The 19,359-nt window shown below is 37.7% G+C and overlaps 1 protein-coding gene across 12 annotated transcripts in view; it reads right to left on the bottom strand.

Annotated features, from left to right (window-relative positions):
- The window catches only part of TMEM161B (transmembrane protein 161B), a 71,064-nt gene extending 52,800 nt beyond the window's left edge, over positions 1 to 18,264 (bottom strand). For 2 of the 12 annotated variants that reach the window (XM_025438634.3, XM_025438633.3), the window contains exon 1: positions 17,596 to 17,720. Coding sequence is in view for 1 of the 12 variants with exons in the window: in XM_025438630.3 (XP_025294415.1) it covers positions 17,596 to 17,598 (3 nt within the window). In the remaining 11 variants the exon portion in view is untranslated. Of the gene's footprint in view, positions 1 to 225; positions 354 to 15,974; positions 16,013 to 17,041; positions 17,063 to 17,540; positions 17,730 to 18,131 lie in introns of those variants that run through there. The other 10 variants (XM_025438632.3, XM_025438631.3, XM_025438638.3 and 7 more) reach the window with 9 other exon arrangements.
- Between the last annotated feature and the right edge of the window lie 1,095 nt (positions 18,265 to 19,359).

Raw genomic sequence — 19,359 nt, 5'->3', positions numbered from 1 at the left:
TGTCAAATGACTAACTGGGAAAGAGTATTTGTAACTCACATCACAAAGGGATAATTTCCTTATATTACAAATAGAGTTCTTATAAATCAACTACAGTAGTCTCCCTTTGCCCTCCCACCCATCCCCTATGCTGTGGGAACTACATTCCAAGACCCCCTGTGAAGGTCTGAAACCTTGGACAGTATCAAATCTTATATATACAATGTTTTTCCTGTACATACATACCTACAATAAAATTTAATTTATAACTCTGGTTCAGTTAGAGATGAACAGCTGTCAACAACAAAATAGAATTAGAAATGTTACATGAATGTAGTGTCTCTCTCCCACAAGATATCTTACTTACATCCTTGTGATGATGTGGAATGACAAAATGCCTATGTGATTGGATGAAGTGAGGTGAATGTCAAAGGCATTGTGACATACTATGGGGTTACTACTGACCTTCTAATAATATATCAGAAGGAGAATCATCTGCTCCCAGACCATGGTTGACCGTGGGTAACTGAAACCATGGAAAGTGAAACCACAGACGGCAGGAAAGGGGAGGGCGGTGAGGGTGGGTAACTACTGTACTAAAAGACCAAATGCCTAATTAAAAAAAGAGGAAAAAATATGACAGATCTCCAAAAAAAGGAAGTAAAAATGGCTCTTAAACAGGACTGCTTTTAAAATGCTTTTGAAACCTGCCTTAACTCTGGTTTTACTGTGGATATTTTAGTGCCTTAAATTCTACCAATTGGGTTAAGGTTCAGACCACTTTTATATTCACCTAACATCAAAGAGGTTACATTTTTACCTTTCTACTTTCACATTTCCTATCACTTGAATTTACTATCCTATTTTCTGTGTGGTTTGTGATAGAAGTTCTGCAATCTCCATACAATGAATGCCATTACAAAGAACTCTTTCAGGCAGAACAAGGCCAAGAAATATATTAGCAAGTATGTCAGAAGGTTGGTCTATTTGAGATTATAGACTTAAAAGCAGAAGATAAGTTTTTAGGCAGGGAAAGTTTTGTGGACAAAGTGAATCTCAAACTAGTCTTTAAAGCAGTGATAGTGTCACAGAATCTTCAAGGTCATCTAGTACAATCTTTCACAAACATATATACCAATTTATTAGAGTGTAAGCTCCTAAATAGCAGAAGTCGTATCTTAGTCATATCTAATAAATGTGATGAACTGGGGAAGATATTTTGCTCAACTCTCTCCTCTTATTCCAAATCACTAAGCGGGATATCACTGATAGACAATACTAAAGATGTAAACCACGTGAAGGCAAAAAACAAAAATCAGCAAACTGGATTAAAATTAGGAATATCAATTAGGTGTCTGTAATGACTCAGACCAGAAATAAGGAAACTTTAAATTACAGTGATATCCTTGGTACTCAGGAGAGAAAAGCATTCTGAAGATCTTATTGCAAAATTCAGAGGCTTATCGAATATGGAGGCAAAGGAGGAATGAATGAGAACAACCCCAAGAAAGGCAAACACCAATCTCAATGTAGTGGTTAATGTCTGACTAAACAATGGTCAAAGCAAAACTGTAATCTCACACTATTCCTTTATTATGCCACTTCCACCTTTTTAAACAAAGTTGGAAATATTTTCTCAAAACCTCACCTACACACTGTGCTAAACAATTATGCAACTCTTCTGACAGAACTCTAATAGAAGTCAGTAAGTCTTTCCAAGAATGTATCTAATCTTTTGGAGAGGTAGAATTATGTGGCAACCATTTCACCAAAGTTTTCCCTTTTTATACATATTGAGAAAAGAGTCCATCAAATAGACTTTCAAAATGGCAATCATTTTACAGAATTATATATTACCTATTTAATAAACTACAAACACTAAATTTAGATCGACTTTTGAGATATTACTAGTATGCAATTACAACATACATTGCAGGGCTTAACATATTAAAATATAAAAAGTATTCAATTTGCTGAGACACAACAATTTGAAACTTTAAAACAAACCATTCTAATAACCTATCTTCACTGCCCAACTTAGCATCTATGTCTACTTTTATACAAAAGCAGAATTTTTGAACTGTTTAACTTAAAAATAAAATTTCCTGGACATTTCTCATTTTTAATTAAAGAGAATGATTAAATAAATTTAACCATGAACAACCATATATTTCACAATAGAAAGCTTTTTAACTGGGCAGAGGTGTAGTGAGGCTACAAAGCCCATCATGGCCGAAAACTCAAACACAACCATATGGATCACTGACCCAAGTAGCTTTAATGCTTTTATTAATGTATCAAAACAATAACTTGACCAAAGAGATCATTTCTGTCTAGATTCATTGACCCTAGGCCCTGATTCTCTTGATAACTAGAACTGGGAAAAGTCACTTATGAAATAGCTCATAAGCACCCAAGAAGGGTAAAACACTAGGGCAACTTAGGTTTCAACCTTTACATATCTATTAACCTGAGGCCATGAAGAGCAAGGCAAAGTTAGTCTCTAGAATAATCCTTTTGATCTTTGTCAGTAATTATTTCTGGGTAGGTTAAAAAAAGTTCTTGCCAAGGAAGATTAAACAATCCTCCAAGAAATAAAATATATCGGATACTAATATTTTATCTTGTCAATATTGAAAATAAAACTCCTAAAATTTAAATATAAATGCTACAATTTTTTTAAAAAGATTTTATTTATTCATGAGAGATACAGAGGCAGAGACACAGGCAGAGGGAGAAGCAGGCTCCACACAAGGAATCTGATGTGGGACTTGATCCCAGGACCCCAGGATCATGCCCTGGACCGAAGGCAAGCGCTCAACCACTGAACCACCCAAGAGTCCCAAAGTGCTACAATTTTAAATTTGAACTTGGAATTCTGTGTCAGACTCAGTGGAGTTGATATTTTGTTGTTTCATTAAACTAGCCCTCCAGCTGACACACAGCACAGGCTGATCACCATTAGAAGCCATATTTGCATATATACTTGGGACTCAGACCACCTCAAAGCATTTCAAGTATAATATCCCTGAAGAAGGTAGAAGGGAGAAAAAGGAAAAAGGATATTACCTGTAGAGGATGCTTTTAGGCAACAGGCTTGAGCAATGGAAACCACAGTAAGGCAAAAGGGCCCATAGTGACCATGAGCTGAATGCAAAAAGGCTCATCAAGCAACCCACCTCAAAATAACCACAAGCCTTAACTGACCAATTACAGCCAAGTACAGTTCCTAAGATTACCAAAAACGGGGAAAATTCCCTTTGTCCCCTACTTCCTTACTCCACCCTATAAATGTGGCCCCTCACCACAGCAGGCAGTCTCTGCTCTGCTGTCCCACCCATTGCTCTTGTGCTGCCAGCCCCCATCCACTGTGGACAGTCCACATTTGGTGGCCCCTCATCCAATCGGAATTCCCCACATTACCCAATGACCTTCCTGGTTTTTGTCTCTTGAATGTTTACATGTTTTAGTGATAACTAGACATGTTGAGATAGACTTCTTAACGATGTTCAAATAATTTAAAAGTATACATTTTATTTCAACCTAGATTTATATAAAACTTAGAATTCACACTTTGAGCACTTAAACCATCTCTAAATAATTTATAAATGAGGAAATCAGGGTTCAAACAAAGATCAAAGTTATAGACTTAACCAAAACCCAAACCCGTAATTTCCAACCTAATACTTTTTCCACTAAATTCAGTGCATTTGATTAATATTTAATGAGCAACCAACAAAATACATGTGCTGATGATCATTAGATCGCTCACATGCAATAGGGAGAAATAACACAGTCCCTGTCACCAATGAGCAGTCAGGGAGCTAGGAAAGTAAATGGACCATCACAATACAAAGTGATGAGAAGACAGGCAGAAGATTTTGAAAACACAGCAAAAGGAGAGAGAAAAAAAAATGATTAAGGATGAAAAGCTGTGAAAGGACACTTTGGAACATAAAGCCTAAGTCAAGACCCAATGGCTCAGTCTGGTGACCATCAGTGATACCTGCTTCAAAATGAAATGGGTTTAGAATTTAACCCGAAGGCTATGGGAAAACTATGAAAAGTAGTACCATTGGAGCAATATTTAAGAAAAATCACTCTGAATAACATGCAAAGAATAGATGACGGATCACCCAGCAGTACCAAGACAGCTAAGCTCAGGTTTGAGAGGAAGAACTGTACAAAAGATAGTAGCAGTACTATAGATATAATGTCCCTTACTTTGGTGATAAGAACTATATTATCACTATATGTCATGTGACAAATGAGTTAGGATCTCACTCAAACAATGCTAAAAATCATGTTAAGTCCAAATCATGTCACTATAGAATTATTTACATCTACATATAAGAAAAGCAAACAAAAATTTAATTTACAAGTACAAGCTGTCTAACATACACCCAATATCTTGCTGGCTGTTATCAGGAACTTGGCAAAGGAATTTTGCATTTCAATGACTGTTATATCCCAAATGACACAATGACATTTAGAATAGTTCAAGGCACATAATACGGGTCTTGATATTTGTTGAACGACTGAATGAAGGGCATTACTACCAACGAATCAGTCTTATCAGAACTTAAAATCCAAGATTATCATAAGGTAACAACAAATATACTACAGCAATATTGCAGCATAAAATTGCATGGCATGATGAACAAACATTATAGAAATGTAGAAACAGAAATAGAAAAAAACCGGATATGAAAGTTTCACAGAGTAGACAAAACCTAACATGGAAACTGAAATCAGAGATGAAGGGCATTCCAGGCTACATGACAAATGGGAACATAGAGTAACCATGAGACAGTGAAAATCCTAGCTCAATCAAAGCAAACTTTAGTATCATATGTCAAAGAATTGTGAGAAATAAGATGAAGACAAAATTTTACACTGTTGAATCATTATAACCAAGAGGACACATTTAGCTGAGGTGTTGAAAAACTTTTCAGTAGACAGTGGTACAAGGATGAAATAATCCATGTAACATAAGAAAAATGAGATATAGCAATATATTAATCAACTAAAGAGAACACCTAAGACTAAGGTAGAAGCAGTTGAGACTAGGCGGGAAAAAAGATAAAAGTAGGTCAGAAGGAAACCAGTCAGATTAACTGAGTGTGACTGAACATGAAAGAAAACAAATGTAGAATAAAAATGAGGAATATCTCAAAGATTATTTCAGGAAGTTTTAGCCTATTGATAGAATCCTACAGCCCCTGGGCAGGAAATCTGTAGACTGAAGGAAACTGAAGTGGACTAACAAACCTGAGGCAGGTTTCCTAAGGACAGCAACTCGGCTACATTCTCAGTTTTTCAGAACACAAAGAAAACATGCTTTGCTGGTACTATCTACATGAAAAACTGACAATAATGAAGTTGTAAAAGTTTTATCAACTAATTTACAGTGAAACATAAAACTATCAAGTGGATCAGACATTCAAGTTCACTAAGGGTATATTCAATTACTGTCTTAATGATCCTTTGGAGGTCAAATTTTAAGTAGGCTGCCTGGTGAGTAGTAATTTATTTTTATTTTTTAAGATTTTATTTATTTACTTAGAGCACAAGAGCACAAGCAGGTGAAGGGGCAGACGGGAAGGAGAAAGAATTCCAAGCAGACTCTGCGCCGAGCTTGAAACCGCAATTCCATGACCCTGAGATCATGACCTGAGCCAAAATCAAGAGTCAGACACTTAACCCAACTGAGCTACCCAGGTACCCCAAGGTGAGTAGTGATTTAGAGCAAAAGGTAGAATTGAGGGATGGCTTATGCAGGCAGTGCTAAAGTTTGAAGAAATACAGAGAATAGCTGGAGTATAAAATAAAACACTCTCAATGGTAAATAGTTCTGGATAAATATGTTCAATTTTGGCTATTTGAGCTTCTAGAATTTCAACTGATAAAACTGCATTCCAATTGGCACATTCTTTCCTTAGACAAAAATCTATCTAAAAATTATTCTATCTTTTGATATGTAAATATCACTGCTTTGGCTATAATCTAATCTACCTTATGTCTTAGAACCAATCCGTATCTAAGTTCAAGGTGAGGGAACAACTCATATCTTGCATCATGTAATTTAATCAAACTCTTAAAGTGTTAACCACTCCTAATTTCCATCTACAAATTATATGTGATAAGGTATGGTAGAGGTCAATGCGAGTGATTTGGGAACACTCCAAAAGAGGCAGTGATTAAATCTAAATGGGAGAACTAGGAAACATTGGTTCAGAGGTGACATCTGACCTAATCTTACAAGGTTAAAGAAGTATCCCATTCTTACAGAAAAAAGGGAAAAAAAAGTTTAGATAGATACTAAGAAGTAAATGGCATGATCCAAAATTATGAGCAACTTCACAAGCTGTAGACTTTGATATGGATTGCACACAGGTACTCAGAGTCCAAGATCTTAAGACTGGAATGAACCAAATCAAATATATTTTAGAAAGGTTAACTGCCACTGTGGGGAAAAATTAAAAAGTTAAAAGTAATTGGAAGCAAAGAGGTAAATTAGAAGTCCTCTGAAATAGTCCAACCAACACCATAAGAACTAAACTAAAACTGCTTCAAAAACAAGAGCAAAAACCAGGAGTCTAGCTGGCTCAGTCAGTGGAGTGTGCAACTCCTGCACACACTCACTTGTGAGTTCAGGTCCCATGTTGTGCAGAGCTTACTTAAAAAGAAAAAAAAAAGCAAAACCAAAATCAAAAAGATTTTTAAAGGAAAAAAGGGGAATTAGGCAAAAGATTAAGAATTATCTCTGCAGGGATCCCTGGGTGGCGCAGCGGTTTAGCGCCTGCCTTTGGCCCAGGGCGCGATCCTGGAGACCCGGGATCGAATCCCACGTCAGGCTCCCGGTGCATGGAGCCTGCTTCTCCCTCTGCCTATGTCTCTGCCTCTCTCTCTCTCTCACTGTGTGCCTATCATAAATAAATAAAAAATAAAATAAAATAAAATAACTTAAAAAAAAATTATCTCTGCAAAAAAAAAAAGTATCTCTACAAGGACAGTAGCATCAGCTGATAGGGATAAAACTGAAGTGATTACGTAAAGATGGAAATAATGGACACAATTATTCTTTGTAGAAAATGAGCAATAAGAGGAAAATCTGATGGACACTAGAATGACCGACATATAAAAATATATTTAAAAATGTATCTTCATAATGGGGAAAATAACCATGCCAAGGCCAGGATCTTGGCAATATGACTGAGAAGAGGTCTAGAAACTCAGAAGAAGGTCTGATAAACTTATACATGTGAATGACTGATGGATCCCAGATAGATTTTTTAAAAAATGATTACTTCTAGTAGGGTCTTTAATAGGATTGTGGGCTATCTAGATTTAATGGAGATTTAATATGAGAAGTTCTTCCATATAATGCCAAAGCAGGTAAAAGCAGCATAAAACAATCATGAACAGGTAAGGAGAATCTTAGGGTTATGTGGTCTACTACCCTGGCCTTTTTCTGGTTTTGTAACATAGCTCCAACCCTTACAGACAATAAACAGGTCTGGAAATAAGAATAGGAAAACTTTGCTAAATAAATAAAATGAAAATAACAAAAGGTTTGTATAGAAAACCAGCTAAACAAGGTCACCCATTGATTTAATATAAATTTATTAACTGAATCATATGAAATCACAGATATTTAACTGGTTTGACCTACAAAACAGCAATTTCATATACTTCAAAATAATACTACCAAAAGAATTATATAAATGAGAAGGTAAAATGAGAGAAAGAAAACAGTAAAATACAATTATCAACAGCCCTAATTTGAATTCAAGCGCATAGGTTTTCAAGTTTAACTGCTTACAGAATGTGTTTGGTTTGCAGCATCACATTTCAGAACACAGAACATGTTTTTAATTTCTTAAAGTAAAAAGTACAAACAGAAATTTTTGCTATTTTCGAACTCAAAATAAAAAAGTTAATGAAGTTTAAGGTCAAAAATAAAAAACCCTCAATAAAATGTCTTGGTACATCCTAAATATCTTAATTAGACCTACAACATTGGAAAAATGAATGAATTTAACCTAACTATATTCAAAAATAAAAGCTCCAGAATTCCTGCTTAAGATGATGATATAAAACCATTCCTTGGAATTTGACTGAATTTAGAAATAAACTTAAGACATTTTCCTTGCTATAAGTTGATAAGGCAAAGTGGAAGACAAACAACAAACAGGACAAGAACATTTTTTAACAAGAATAGAGGGCACTTTAATTAAATATAATTAACCGTTTGAATATGTTAGTGTTGAAATTAATGGTTTTTTATTTTAAAAGATGATTTTCTGGTTACAGTAGGTTGAGTAAATTATGCAGTATCTCATATAAAAGTAATACCAGCCAGTAATTAAAATATTGATGAAGAATGAAATATTTTTAAAGATGTTAATAAGTCACTTCACCTCTAAGACATGCATAAATGTTTCATTATAGTATTGATAAGTAACAAAAGGTTCAATGGAAGAAGGCATCGCTATTCTGGTACTCTTCCTTAGCTGTGTTTTTGACATTACAGGAAATAATATGTAGGGGGTATATTTGTAGTCAAAACTAATAAATTTATATTTGACATTTATAAATCATCTACTTCAGACCAACTCCTATCCATTCCTCAACATTTTCCCTTATAAAACTTTCCTTGTTAAAAAACTTAGCATGCTCAACCATGACCAACAATTTAAGGGTCTCTGCCCCACTGATACAGTATTCATCTCACTTCTACAGCCCTACACCCACTTCCCAGAAAGTACCTAACATGGCAGGCTTTCAATATATGATGAATATTACCCTTTAGATGAAATAAAAGGATAAAGCATTAATTTGCCCAGGATCTTTCTCTACCTTCAAGTTCCTACTATATGCCAAGCACTGAACTTTAGCATAAAGAAAGTTATTCACTTTAAGATCAACAGATAATATACTGTATCTCAGAGAAAGAGGTTTATCTATTTGTACAAAATAATCCTCTCAATTTAATACAATAGATACGTGTTAGAAATACTTTCTTTTAAACAAACTAGAAATAACAACTTTGGTAAGTACACTGATAAAGATTCATCAAATAAATTTAAAATAAAAACTTCAGCTTAACTCTAAATTTTAAGCCGTATACAAAAGTCAAGAAAATTTAACTAGTAGAAAGATGCACTTATTGTAAATATTTTAATATAATGAATAATTAAACGTAAAAAAAAAGAAAATCAAAGTCATTTTGTCATTAGTAGCAGTCAGACAAGCCCACTGGGACTTATTCCTTATCTACAAAATGACAAGAATTGGCAAAGGATCGCCAAAATCTTCCAAGATCTTATTGTTGATGACTGCAATATTTTAATTAAATATACAATGGATTGTTGGCATTCATATATTTAGTAAATATACATTTCTAAATCACCTTTAAAGCCTGTGAGGTGCATTTACTGCTGATAGGAATGATTATTCTTTCTTCATAAGGATTAAATGAGCTAAAATTTATAGAAGACCTACAAGTAAACCAGAGCTACAAATTGATGTGGAGTACACCTAGCCCACTGCCCAGCATTCTCCCCTCAATACTGGTGTGTAGGAATTTCTCTAAAGAGATCTGTGAATATCAATAGTTCTACAGTTTTATTTTGTTTTGTTTTTTAAGTTTATCTGGATATTTGGCCAATTCTTTTATTAAATGATTTGTTTTTTTGTGGCCTGCAATTTTCTTTCAGTGACTATCAGGAGAACTATGATGACCTTAAATACTTCTGAGTGAGAAGCTTTCTATCAAAACCAAGGATAAGCACTCAATAAATAATAGTTAAAATCAAGTTGGGAAAGACTGTTACTCTTAAAGAGCTAATGTTTCGATTATAATTATGACTTAACATTATAATGAATGTTACCCAAGTTGTCTTGTCTGTCCCTCCTGATTAGAAAACACATTTAGTTTGCAACTAATTCTAATTCTAGTTAGCATCTGCCCTACCCAACCAACTAAGCTGTCTAGTAACAAATGATAGTGAGGCCTCCCTGTCCTAATGTTAATTAATCTAATAGGGAAAAGGTGGAGAGAGATAGTAAGCATGAATTTAAACATAATTTAACTATTAATAAAAGCAAAACCTTTCAGGAAAAAGTCATGGCTTTTCTTTTGAGAATGACTGTATTCAGAAACAAATGATTCTAGTCATAAGCACTCATACTTGAATACATAGGTTCATAAACCATAAAGAAACATTTTTACTCAATCATTTATACTTTAAAAGTGGAATAATAAAAATATTTAATAAACATTTAACTTAATGGAGTTATGATGGAGAATCCTCCAATGTGACTTTTTCTTTCAGGAAAAAAAGGCAGTAAAGTGTGGCACTGCTTTTCTAAGTAGATCATTATATTTGGGCAAACACTGGCAAACAAAAGGTAAAAGATAACGAAAATTAGCTAAGCAGTATGTAAAGGGCAGACATAGATAACTACATTAAAAAAATAAGCAATCAGATTAGTATTTCAAAAGGCTTCTACTACTTATCACAAAGATAAAAGTATTGTTTATTGTAAAAAGAAAAGCAGCCCTAGCATTGCATAGCCTTAGAGTGCCTTATTTGTAACATCAACTGATGGTAGTCTATAATCATGTATTTATAATACACAGCAGAACAGCTTGTTGCCGTTCCTTCTTCGTAATTTCCGGTGGAGAAAAGTCTCCCTTTCGCTCTCCAATGTCCCTTAGAATTTTCCATCTCACATTTCTTCACAATCCAAACCTCTCTACTTCAAAGAATTTATTGCAAAGCCTTATCATATCATCTAGAGCTTCTACTTTTTTCCCTAAAAGATCTTTATGATCAAGAGTTTATGGTCAGCTGGAAGTAACACAGGAAAGTGATTTTTAAAACTCTCCTATGGGACGCCTGAGTGGCTCAGCAGTTGAGTGTCTGCCTTTCGGCCCAGGGCGTGATACTGGAGTCCCAGGATGGAGTCCCACACCGGGCTCCCTGCATGGAGCCTGCTTCTCCTTCTGCCTGTGTCTCTGTCTCTGTCTCTCTCTCTCTCATGAATAAATAAATAAAATCTTTAAAAATAAAACTCTCCTAGCAGCAAAAACCTTTATGATGTGTGAACATATGGGAGGGTAGCCTACAATATATTCTTTTTCACAACGGGGAAAATTCTAAGTTCTAGTTGGAAACAACAAGTAGTTCAAGTGAAAGGAAAAGGAGCAAGTCAATCCTTAGAGCCCTCAGAAAAAGAAATGGGCTAACAATGAGACAGGCTTGCAACAAGTGTGACACTCTCCTTACAATGATGATAAATTCAAATTCATCACCAGTTCTCTAATTACTCCTCACCTGATCAGTGTTACCAGAAGCCCATTCCCAGGCACGACGGAAATAAATTCTGTTTGAGGAATGCCTTAACTGAATGCAGTTAAGGTGAAGGGAATATGAAGGACTGAACCCTTATGACTGCAGTAGTGTCCAATGTGTTTGGCACCTAAATTAGGCTAAATATTGGTGCTATGTAGGTCTGTAACAATTTCTCTAATACTACATAAGAGGTAATATTAGTTATTAACTAGGTTGGGAAAGGTTTTCTAGAAATATAACGGCATATTATTTCTATAGGGAAACATTTTAGAAATTAATACTCTCATAAGTTAAAACCTATCAAATATAAATGGTAAGACTGGCACAACAGAAAAAAAAAAAAAAAAAAGACTGGCACAACAGTACAATGGCCAAACCACCTGGGTTAAAGTCAAATTCCACTGCCACTAGCTAGCTGTACGACGTTGGAAGAGTTACTCCAATTTTGCAGTGCCTCCATTTCTACACCTTGTAGGATAGAGGTTTTTAAAAGAAGTAGGTAAAAAAGTAGAGATAAAAAAAAATTCAAGATTAAACACTTCATGAAGATTTAAATGAATTAATATGAGTAGGTAAATATTAACACCTAAATAACTGTCACTAATTAGTGTTATTGATGAAAAGTAAAATTCAATTTATCTACCTAACATTCTTCCACTTACCCTTAAAAGACTTAATCCAATCAATCCTTTGTGAAACTCTTCTTGAACTCCAAATTGACTATACCCTCCTTATCCCGTCAATGTGCATTCAAGTAAACAAATGATATTCAGTTTCACATATTCAGAATCACAGAACCTTGAATCAAACTATAGAGGTCATCTAGTTCTAGTTCAAGCACACTTTCCATGCCATATATGTATTGGAATTTCTCGTCATTTTTAAAAATATGTGTAGATGAGCAGATTGTTTTTTCATACTACCTAGAAATTTTTAAAAAAATAAAGCCTTAAAAAATTTTTTTAAATAAATAAATAAATAAATAAATAAATAAATAAAGCCTTATAATCAGACATTAAGATCCTGAGTCTCAATATCAAAGTATTAAAAGCTGAAATGATTTCAGGTTTTTCTAAATCTTTTCTTTATGGGCAAAACACAAGATACTTTAATCTACTTTAACGATGGCATTACTAAGTCTTTTAAGTAACTGAAAGATATGAATGTAAAATAAGGATATTTTGAGTAAATGAATTGTGTCTTTCAAGAACTATAGTAACTTAAAAGACTAAAAATAGGTGGCAGAGCGACACCTGGGTGGCTCAGCTGGTTAAGCATCAGACTTTGATTTTGGCTCAGGTCAATCTCAGGGTCCTGAGACTGAGCCCTCTGTCGAACTCCACACTCAGTGTGGAGTCTGCTTGAGATTCTCTCTCTCTCTCTTTCTCTTGAATGAATAAACCTTTTTAAAAATAAAGGTAGCATAAATCAATCTATTAAATAAAATATTATCTACTATTATAGAGGTTTATTTAAAAAAAACTTTCCTGTTTACTATTTGGAAAAAAGGTTAATATTATCTTTATTGAAAGAATAATATAGCTACAGACAATATGAACTTTGTGCCTAATATTACAGTATATTTTTAGGGTACTGTTCATAAATATGTATAGACACCAGGCATATATGCTAAATACATGACTTGTTCCAATGTCACCTCTTCTTGAGGCTTTCCCTGAATGCCCTATCTAAAATAACTACACTAATAATTTTCTATCCCTTACCCTACTTTATCTTTGTTATATTTGTCATGATTAACATATATTATGTCTCATTTGATTATCACCAGAATCTCCCAGTAAAACATAAACTGCACAAAGGCAAGACTATCTCTGCTTAATAAACAGTTATGGGACTCCTGGGTGGCTCAGAGGCTTGTTAAGCGCCTGCCTTAAGCCCAGGGCGTGATCCTAGAGTCCGGGGATCAAGCCCCACATCAGGCTCCCTGCACGGAGTCCGTTTCTCTCTCTGCCTATGTCTCTGCCCCTCTCTCCCTGTCTCTCTCATGAATAAATAAATAAAATCTTAAAAAAAAAAAAAAACCAGTTATATCCCTGTTGCCATGAATACAGATACAGCTGATACACCGTGCTTAACAAATAATGAATGATTGACTAAATAATACTTTTGAGATAAGAGCATGATTTTTAAATGCTGAGTAAAACAAAATGTATAATCATATCAATCAAAACCAAGAGAATGTATATTTTACCAGAACTTCAACAATTTTTTTCCCTGTAACTCAAGGGCAGGTGGTACATAAGGAGTAGAAAAACAAGTTTATTTCTTCAAAGTTTCTTTGCAGCAAGTTGTGTTCATGCTTGACTTAGTAACATGGGCACAAAAATTATCTCTTAGAAATAAACACTTTCAACTATCTTCTGATTTTCTAAAATCAACTAAATTTGCTTTACATTTTTACTCTAGAACAAATGAAAGAACTAAACTATTTAAAAAGTGGACCAAAGTCCAGAGAATAAGCTAGTTTTAAGAATTAATCTTGAATCAACCAAATGCTAAACAAGAGAACAATCTGTCTGTACTTTGTTTTTGAGAGGTTTTTTGGTTGTTGTTTTTTTTTTTTTTTTTTTTTTTTTTTAAGAAAGTGGGGGGGGAGAAGAAGAGGGAGTCTTAGATCCTAAGTTAAATGTGGAGCTAGATATCAGAACCATGAGAAATCAAGAGTCAGACGCTTAATCAACTGAGTTACCCAGGCACCTTGAACAGTCTCTACTATTATCTAAACTAAGCTTCTTTAGGAAAGAAGCAGCGAAGGAGAGAAGTTACAGGAAAAGTCAGAGAACTGAGAAATCCAAATCTCTGCCACAGTATGGCTAATTGGTAAAACCTGAAAACTCATCCCTCAAGCTACACATGTCCATTCACCAAGAACCACATTCTGGATCATAAAACACACCTTAACAAAGTTAAAAGAACAGAAATCATACAATGTCTGCCCTCAGATCACAATTAGAATTAAACTGGAAATCAGTAACAGAAAGGTAACTGGGAAATCCCAAAATATGGGGATAATAAACCACACATTTTTAAATAACACATGGCTCAAAAAGGAAAAAAAAAAAAAAATCAAGACAAATTCAAAATATTTTTAATTAAATGAAAACACAAATCAGAATTTATGGGACACAGCAAAAGCAATGCTTAAATGGGAATTTATAGCATTGAATGCAAATATTAGAAAAGAATATCTAAAATCAAACACCTAAAATTCCACCTTAGGAAACTAAAAAAAAAAAAAAAGAGATTAAATCCAAAGCAAGCAGAAGCAAAAGAAATAACAGCAGAAATAAATAAAATTGGAAAGAAATCAATACAGAAAAAAAATCAATGAAATGGAAAAGTGGTTATCTGAGAAGATCAATAAAATCAGTAAGCTTCTATCCAGGCTGAGGAAAAAAGAAGAGGACACAAATTAGTAATATCAGAAATGAAAGAGGGGACATCACTACAGGCCTCATGGACATTAAAAGAATAAGAGAGTACTATGAACGACCCTATGCCCACACACTTTATTTTTTAAAGATTTTACTATTTGAGAGAGAGCGCATGTGTGCTCGTGGCAGTGGGAAGGGGTACAGGGAGAAGCAGAATCCCTGCGGAACAGAGAGCCCAACTGGGGGTTCAATACCAGGACCCCAAGATCTAGACCTGAGCTAAAGGTACACACGCTCTCTCTTTTTCTTAAATGAGTAAGTAAATAAAATCTTTAAAATAAGTAAATAATATAGAAGTCTCAAGACCTTGTTTTCCATTCTGAAGTAGTACTTCAGACAGTAGTGAAATACTTGCCCAAACATATGGACAAAGATCCCAAAGATTTCTACATGATGTATTAAAAAAAAAAATGATAAAACAAATGAAACTTGAAAAATCAAAAAGATAAAGAAAAAAGGTGGAGACTAAATTTTATTTCATGAGAAACATATACCTATTCTGAAAAAGGTCCTAAAGTCATAGAATCAGAAATGTGAGAGTTAGACGGTGTTTTCGTCTTCATCAAGCCATACTTTTCTTATCTAGGAGGAAACTGGAACTCTTTCCTAAGGTAAGTGATTTTGCCAAATCCTATCACTAATAATGGACAGAATGTGGGTCTTCTGAGTTCAAGTACTACGTGCTTTGCACATCATTAGGTCGAAGCAATGCAAAAGTCCTTAATTTAACCAACCTGTAATCAAAATAAATTCAACCCCTTACTTCATTTAATGGCTAAACCCCGTCTTTTGATATATTCCAAACACTTTGACCAAACTTGCATATAGAGACATCAATTTCATGATCGAGAACACTAAAGTAAAGTAAATTAACACAGAAATGTAAGCAATACCAGAATAGACTCAACTACCTGGCTGGTAGTTGGTGACATTCTCTTAAGTGACATTTTGAGAAACTGCATGAGTTTACCTTAACCTAAAACAAAATTACAAGTTTTGAGTCTTCCTCTTACAGAATACTGGGAATAAATTCACATTCAGCTTCTTTGTGGCTATTTTAAATTTAAGGATTGTTATTGTATTTTTTATTTAACTTTTCAGAGCAAGAAGTCCAAAACTGAGCTTAAATTAAAGTGGAGATCTGAGTTTTAGTCAAGCTATGCCAAACTATTATTACCTTGGGTAAACTGATGCTTATTTCTAGTCCTCAGATTCTTCCTTTATGTAAAATTAAGGCTGGTGGGGAAGTAGAGGTAGAGAGGCTAATTATTGTCTTTGGCTCCTTCTCATTCTCCTATTCCCTATCTTTGTCTCCACTGATACAAAAGCGGGGGGGGGGGGGGGACCTCTTAATCAATACAGAGTGTTATTATTCACTGAGGTTAAACACCCACCCAGTGCCCAAAAGTGTCATAGGTTACATTAGCTGGTAGACTGCACCAGAAACCACATTTTTAAGCTCTTTCCTTTCACAGCTAAGTTTCTCAAAGTCATTGAGAAGTCCAACATCAAACACAACAGCTGAACAATGTCAACATTTGGTCCTGGAAAAGCGTGGTGTACTGAGACTAAATTCCAAGACAGACTGCCCTCCGGATGAGAACCTGAAATCTCTTATATAGTCAAATAATTGACCATGTTGAACTTTACCAGACCCCTGTGATCTTGGAAAACAGCAAAGGTTTTAAGAAATGCCTCCCACTCCCTTTTGTGTTCTGGAAAGGGGCTTACTGCAATGAACCACCAGCCCCCATAGGACTTAGGGAAAACTCAAAGACGTCCCACTTGTTTACCTATGACAAGGTCAAGGACAAAGCCCGCAACTTCCCATTCTCTGTTTCATCATCAGTGACCGGCTGAATGGCCTGTCCCCGTGAATTAACTGGAACAAAATATCTGTTACTCAAATTCTGGTTGAGATCATCCTTCCCCAGGTTCCTGAACTTTGGCCCGCCCTGGGTTTGAAGCTGTCAGCTTAACACAGCTCCTCCTCAGAACCGGCTGGACCGAGGGTAACACAATCTCCGACCTACTAGTCAACCGGTACTTCCCTTTCATCGCACCTCCCCACACACCTGGGCGCTTTCTAGGATTGTTTCACTTCTCCCTAAAGAGAGAGGGGTAAAAAAATAAAATAAAATAAAATAAAAAAAAAACCTTTTCTTGCTTAACTTTCGAGACCCTTGCGAATCTTACGGTTAGCGCATTCTTTCTATTTGCCCCAGCATTTGCGATATTCCTTACCAAATAAAAATCTCTCCTTATGAATGAAGCCTGAATTTTTCATTGGACAGACGGACACCCTTCCCGATTTCCAATGGGCTGAGCGTGCAAGGCAAGCCGACTTGGCCCTTTCTTTGAGTGACAGGTGGTGACCCTCTACGAAGGGATACGTTGTGACCACCTGGAGAAGCTAAAGGGATTTATTTCTAAGATCGTAAGTGCTCGGCTGCTGCCGAGCAGCCGAAGGAAGAGGGAGGGGCGGCGACGAGGAGCCCGGCAAGGTCAACTCCGGGACCACCTGGCGCCGCGCGCCGCACGCAGTGAATGGGCCACGGACCCTCGGCCGCCTACTCGGTAGCGCAGGCGGGCCCCACGGCTGGGCGGGGCGGCTGCCGCTTCCTCGGGAGCCCAGGAGCCCCGGGGCGGTGGGGGTGGGGGGCGGCCCCCGCGGCTCAGCCCACAGCCCCAGCCCGCTCCATCCTCAGCTGGGCACCCGACTGGCCACCTTCCCAGGACTGACCTCCTGGCCCCTTGCTCCCCACTGCTGTTCCTCCAGCCTTCACAGGAAGACTCACCATGGCGCCGCGGACAGGTCGCGGACAGGACGCCCTGGAGTCCCCGGGACCGTCCTGGACCTTCCCTCCCCACCCCGCCGCCCGGAGCCTCTTAAAACAACGCGAGGGACAGAGTTTTCCGGCTCTGACGGAAGTTCGGCCCGCGCGGGACAGGAAGTCCCGCCCCTCTCTCCTGAACGCCGGCGACCCCACGCCACGCAGAGGTGAGGAGACGCAGGACGTCCTCTCCTGCCACTTCCGTGGGTGCTGAGGGTAGAGGCTGGGGGCGGCGCCGACCTTGAGAGCGCGCGAGGGAGGCGCAGGCGCAGCACAGGTAGGTGGGCGGGCGGCGCGCCGTGCAGCGCCAGTGAGGAGCCGGAGGTAGGCTGCGTGGCTGGGTCCCGAGTGCATCCTCGCCGTGGGGGGCGATGGGGGCGCAGGTTGATGACGGGGGCGGGGGGCGACCCCGCAGTGACGGAGGAAACCACAGGCCGTGCCCGGGCAGCTGGGACTACAGTCATCAATTGCTCCAGCTGAGCCACGCCCTTTCTTGTTACCTTTTCCTTTTGCAGGCTGCCCCTTCTTGGAGCCTTGCCGGATCTCCGCAGACCTGGCTGTCCCTGAGTCGTCCTTTCACCTGCCTCAGTGTGCCCTGCAGCTCTCCCCTTCCGCAGGGCAGTGGAATTTGATCCTGAGACGTCTCTTCACTGTTCCCGCAGACCAGTGGAAACCAGAAGAACACGGAGCAAGAGCAGAGAAACCAGGACAGTTCTGCCTACTTATGACATTCCAGTATGGACGGTTTCCTTTTATTTAAAAAAAAACAAAAACTATATAGATCATCGGCTGGGAAAAAAGTGAAACTCCTATGCACCCCTTAAATTTGTGTTGTCGGGTTTCCCCGTCCCCCCCCCCACCCCCCAAAAAAAATCTGTGCGCTTCAACTCTGTGCTCTGTGCCTTTTTATGTGGTCATAAGGCACAGTCCTGGAGGCGTGCTTGAAGTGGATATACAGAAAACCTTGAACCCAGAAACTAGTCTCGCAACTTGGGGATCCGTGCTTAAGACGTGGCTGTATCTACAATTTCATTTTTAGGATCTCCTTTTGCCGCTGTCTAGTTTTGCCCTAAAGGTGGAATTGGGAAGGTAAAGTAGGAAGCTTCCCAAGAAGTCAAAAGTTTGGGCAGGCAGCGGTGGCTAGAGGTGTTGTTGCACCCTGCTTGTCAGGGTACCTGGAGAGCATGGCAGCCAATCCACGAATGGTCGCAGGGCCCTTGGAACCACTTCTGAGCCATCCGCAAAGAAGCATCCACAAGGCAATTGCTTTATATTAGAAAAGGGGCTAGAGACTGAGTGTATGAGTTGTTTTTGACTCTTAAATTTTCTCTTGGGGAGAGATGAATAATAATGTGACAGACAAGAGAAAGGACCTTGGAAGCAGCAGGCGGTGGGGTGGGGCTGGGAGATAGTTTGTGAGACAGACCTGCTGAGAATCCATCCAGAACTTCCCCGAGGGTCCTACCTCTGCTGGATAGGGATGACGCTGTAAATAGACAAGCCCCAGGGCATCTGCAGATGCTAAGCGTGGTAGAGAAGGACTGGAGTCGTTCTGCTTGTGTATCTGCGGGAAGCAGCTGCTATCCTTGAGGAAGAAAAGGTGGAGAAGGAACCTGGCTATCAGTCTGTCAGTGACAACACACTGTGTGAAGTCTTACTCTTTCATTTCTGACACTTTGGTTCTTACATCCGTCCTAAACCTGGCAGCCTCCTTGAGGTTCACAAAGC

The sequence above is a fragment of the Canis lupus genome, chromosome 3, assembly GCF_003254725.2.
Source record: "Canis lupus dingo isolate Sandy chromosome 3, ASM325472v2, whole genome shotgun sequence".
NCBI lineage: Eukaryota > Metazoa > Chordata > Mammalia > Carnivora > Canidae > Canis > Canis lupus.
Note: the sequence above shows the minus strand (reverse complement) of the source record. Positions and strands in the feature narration are given on the sequence as shown.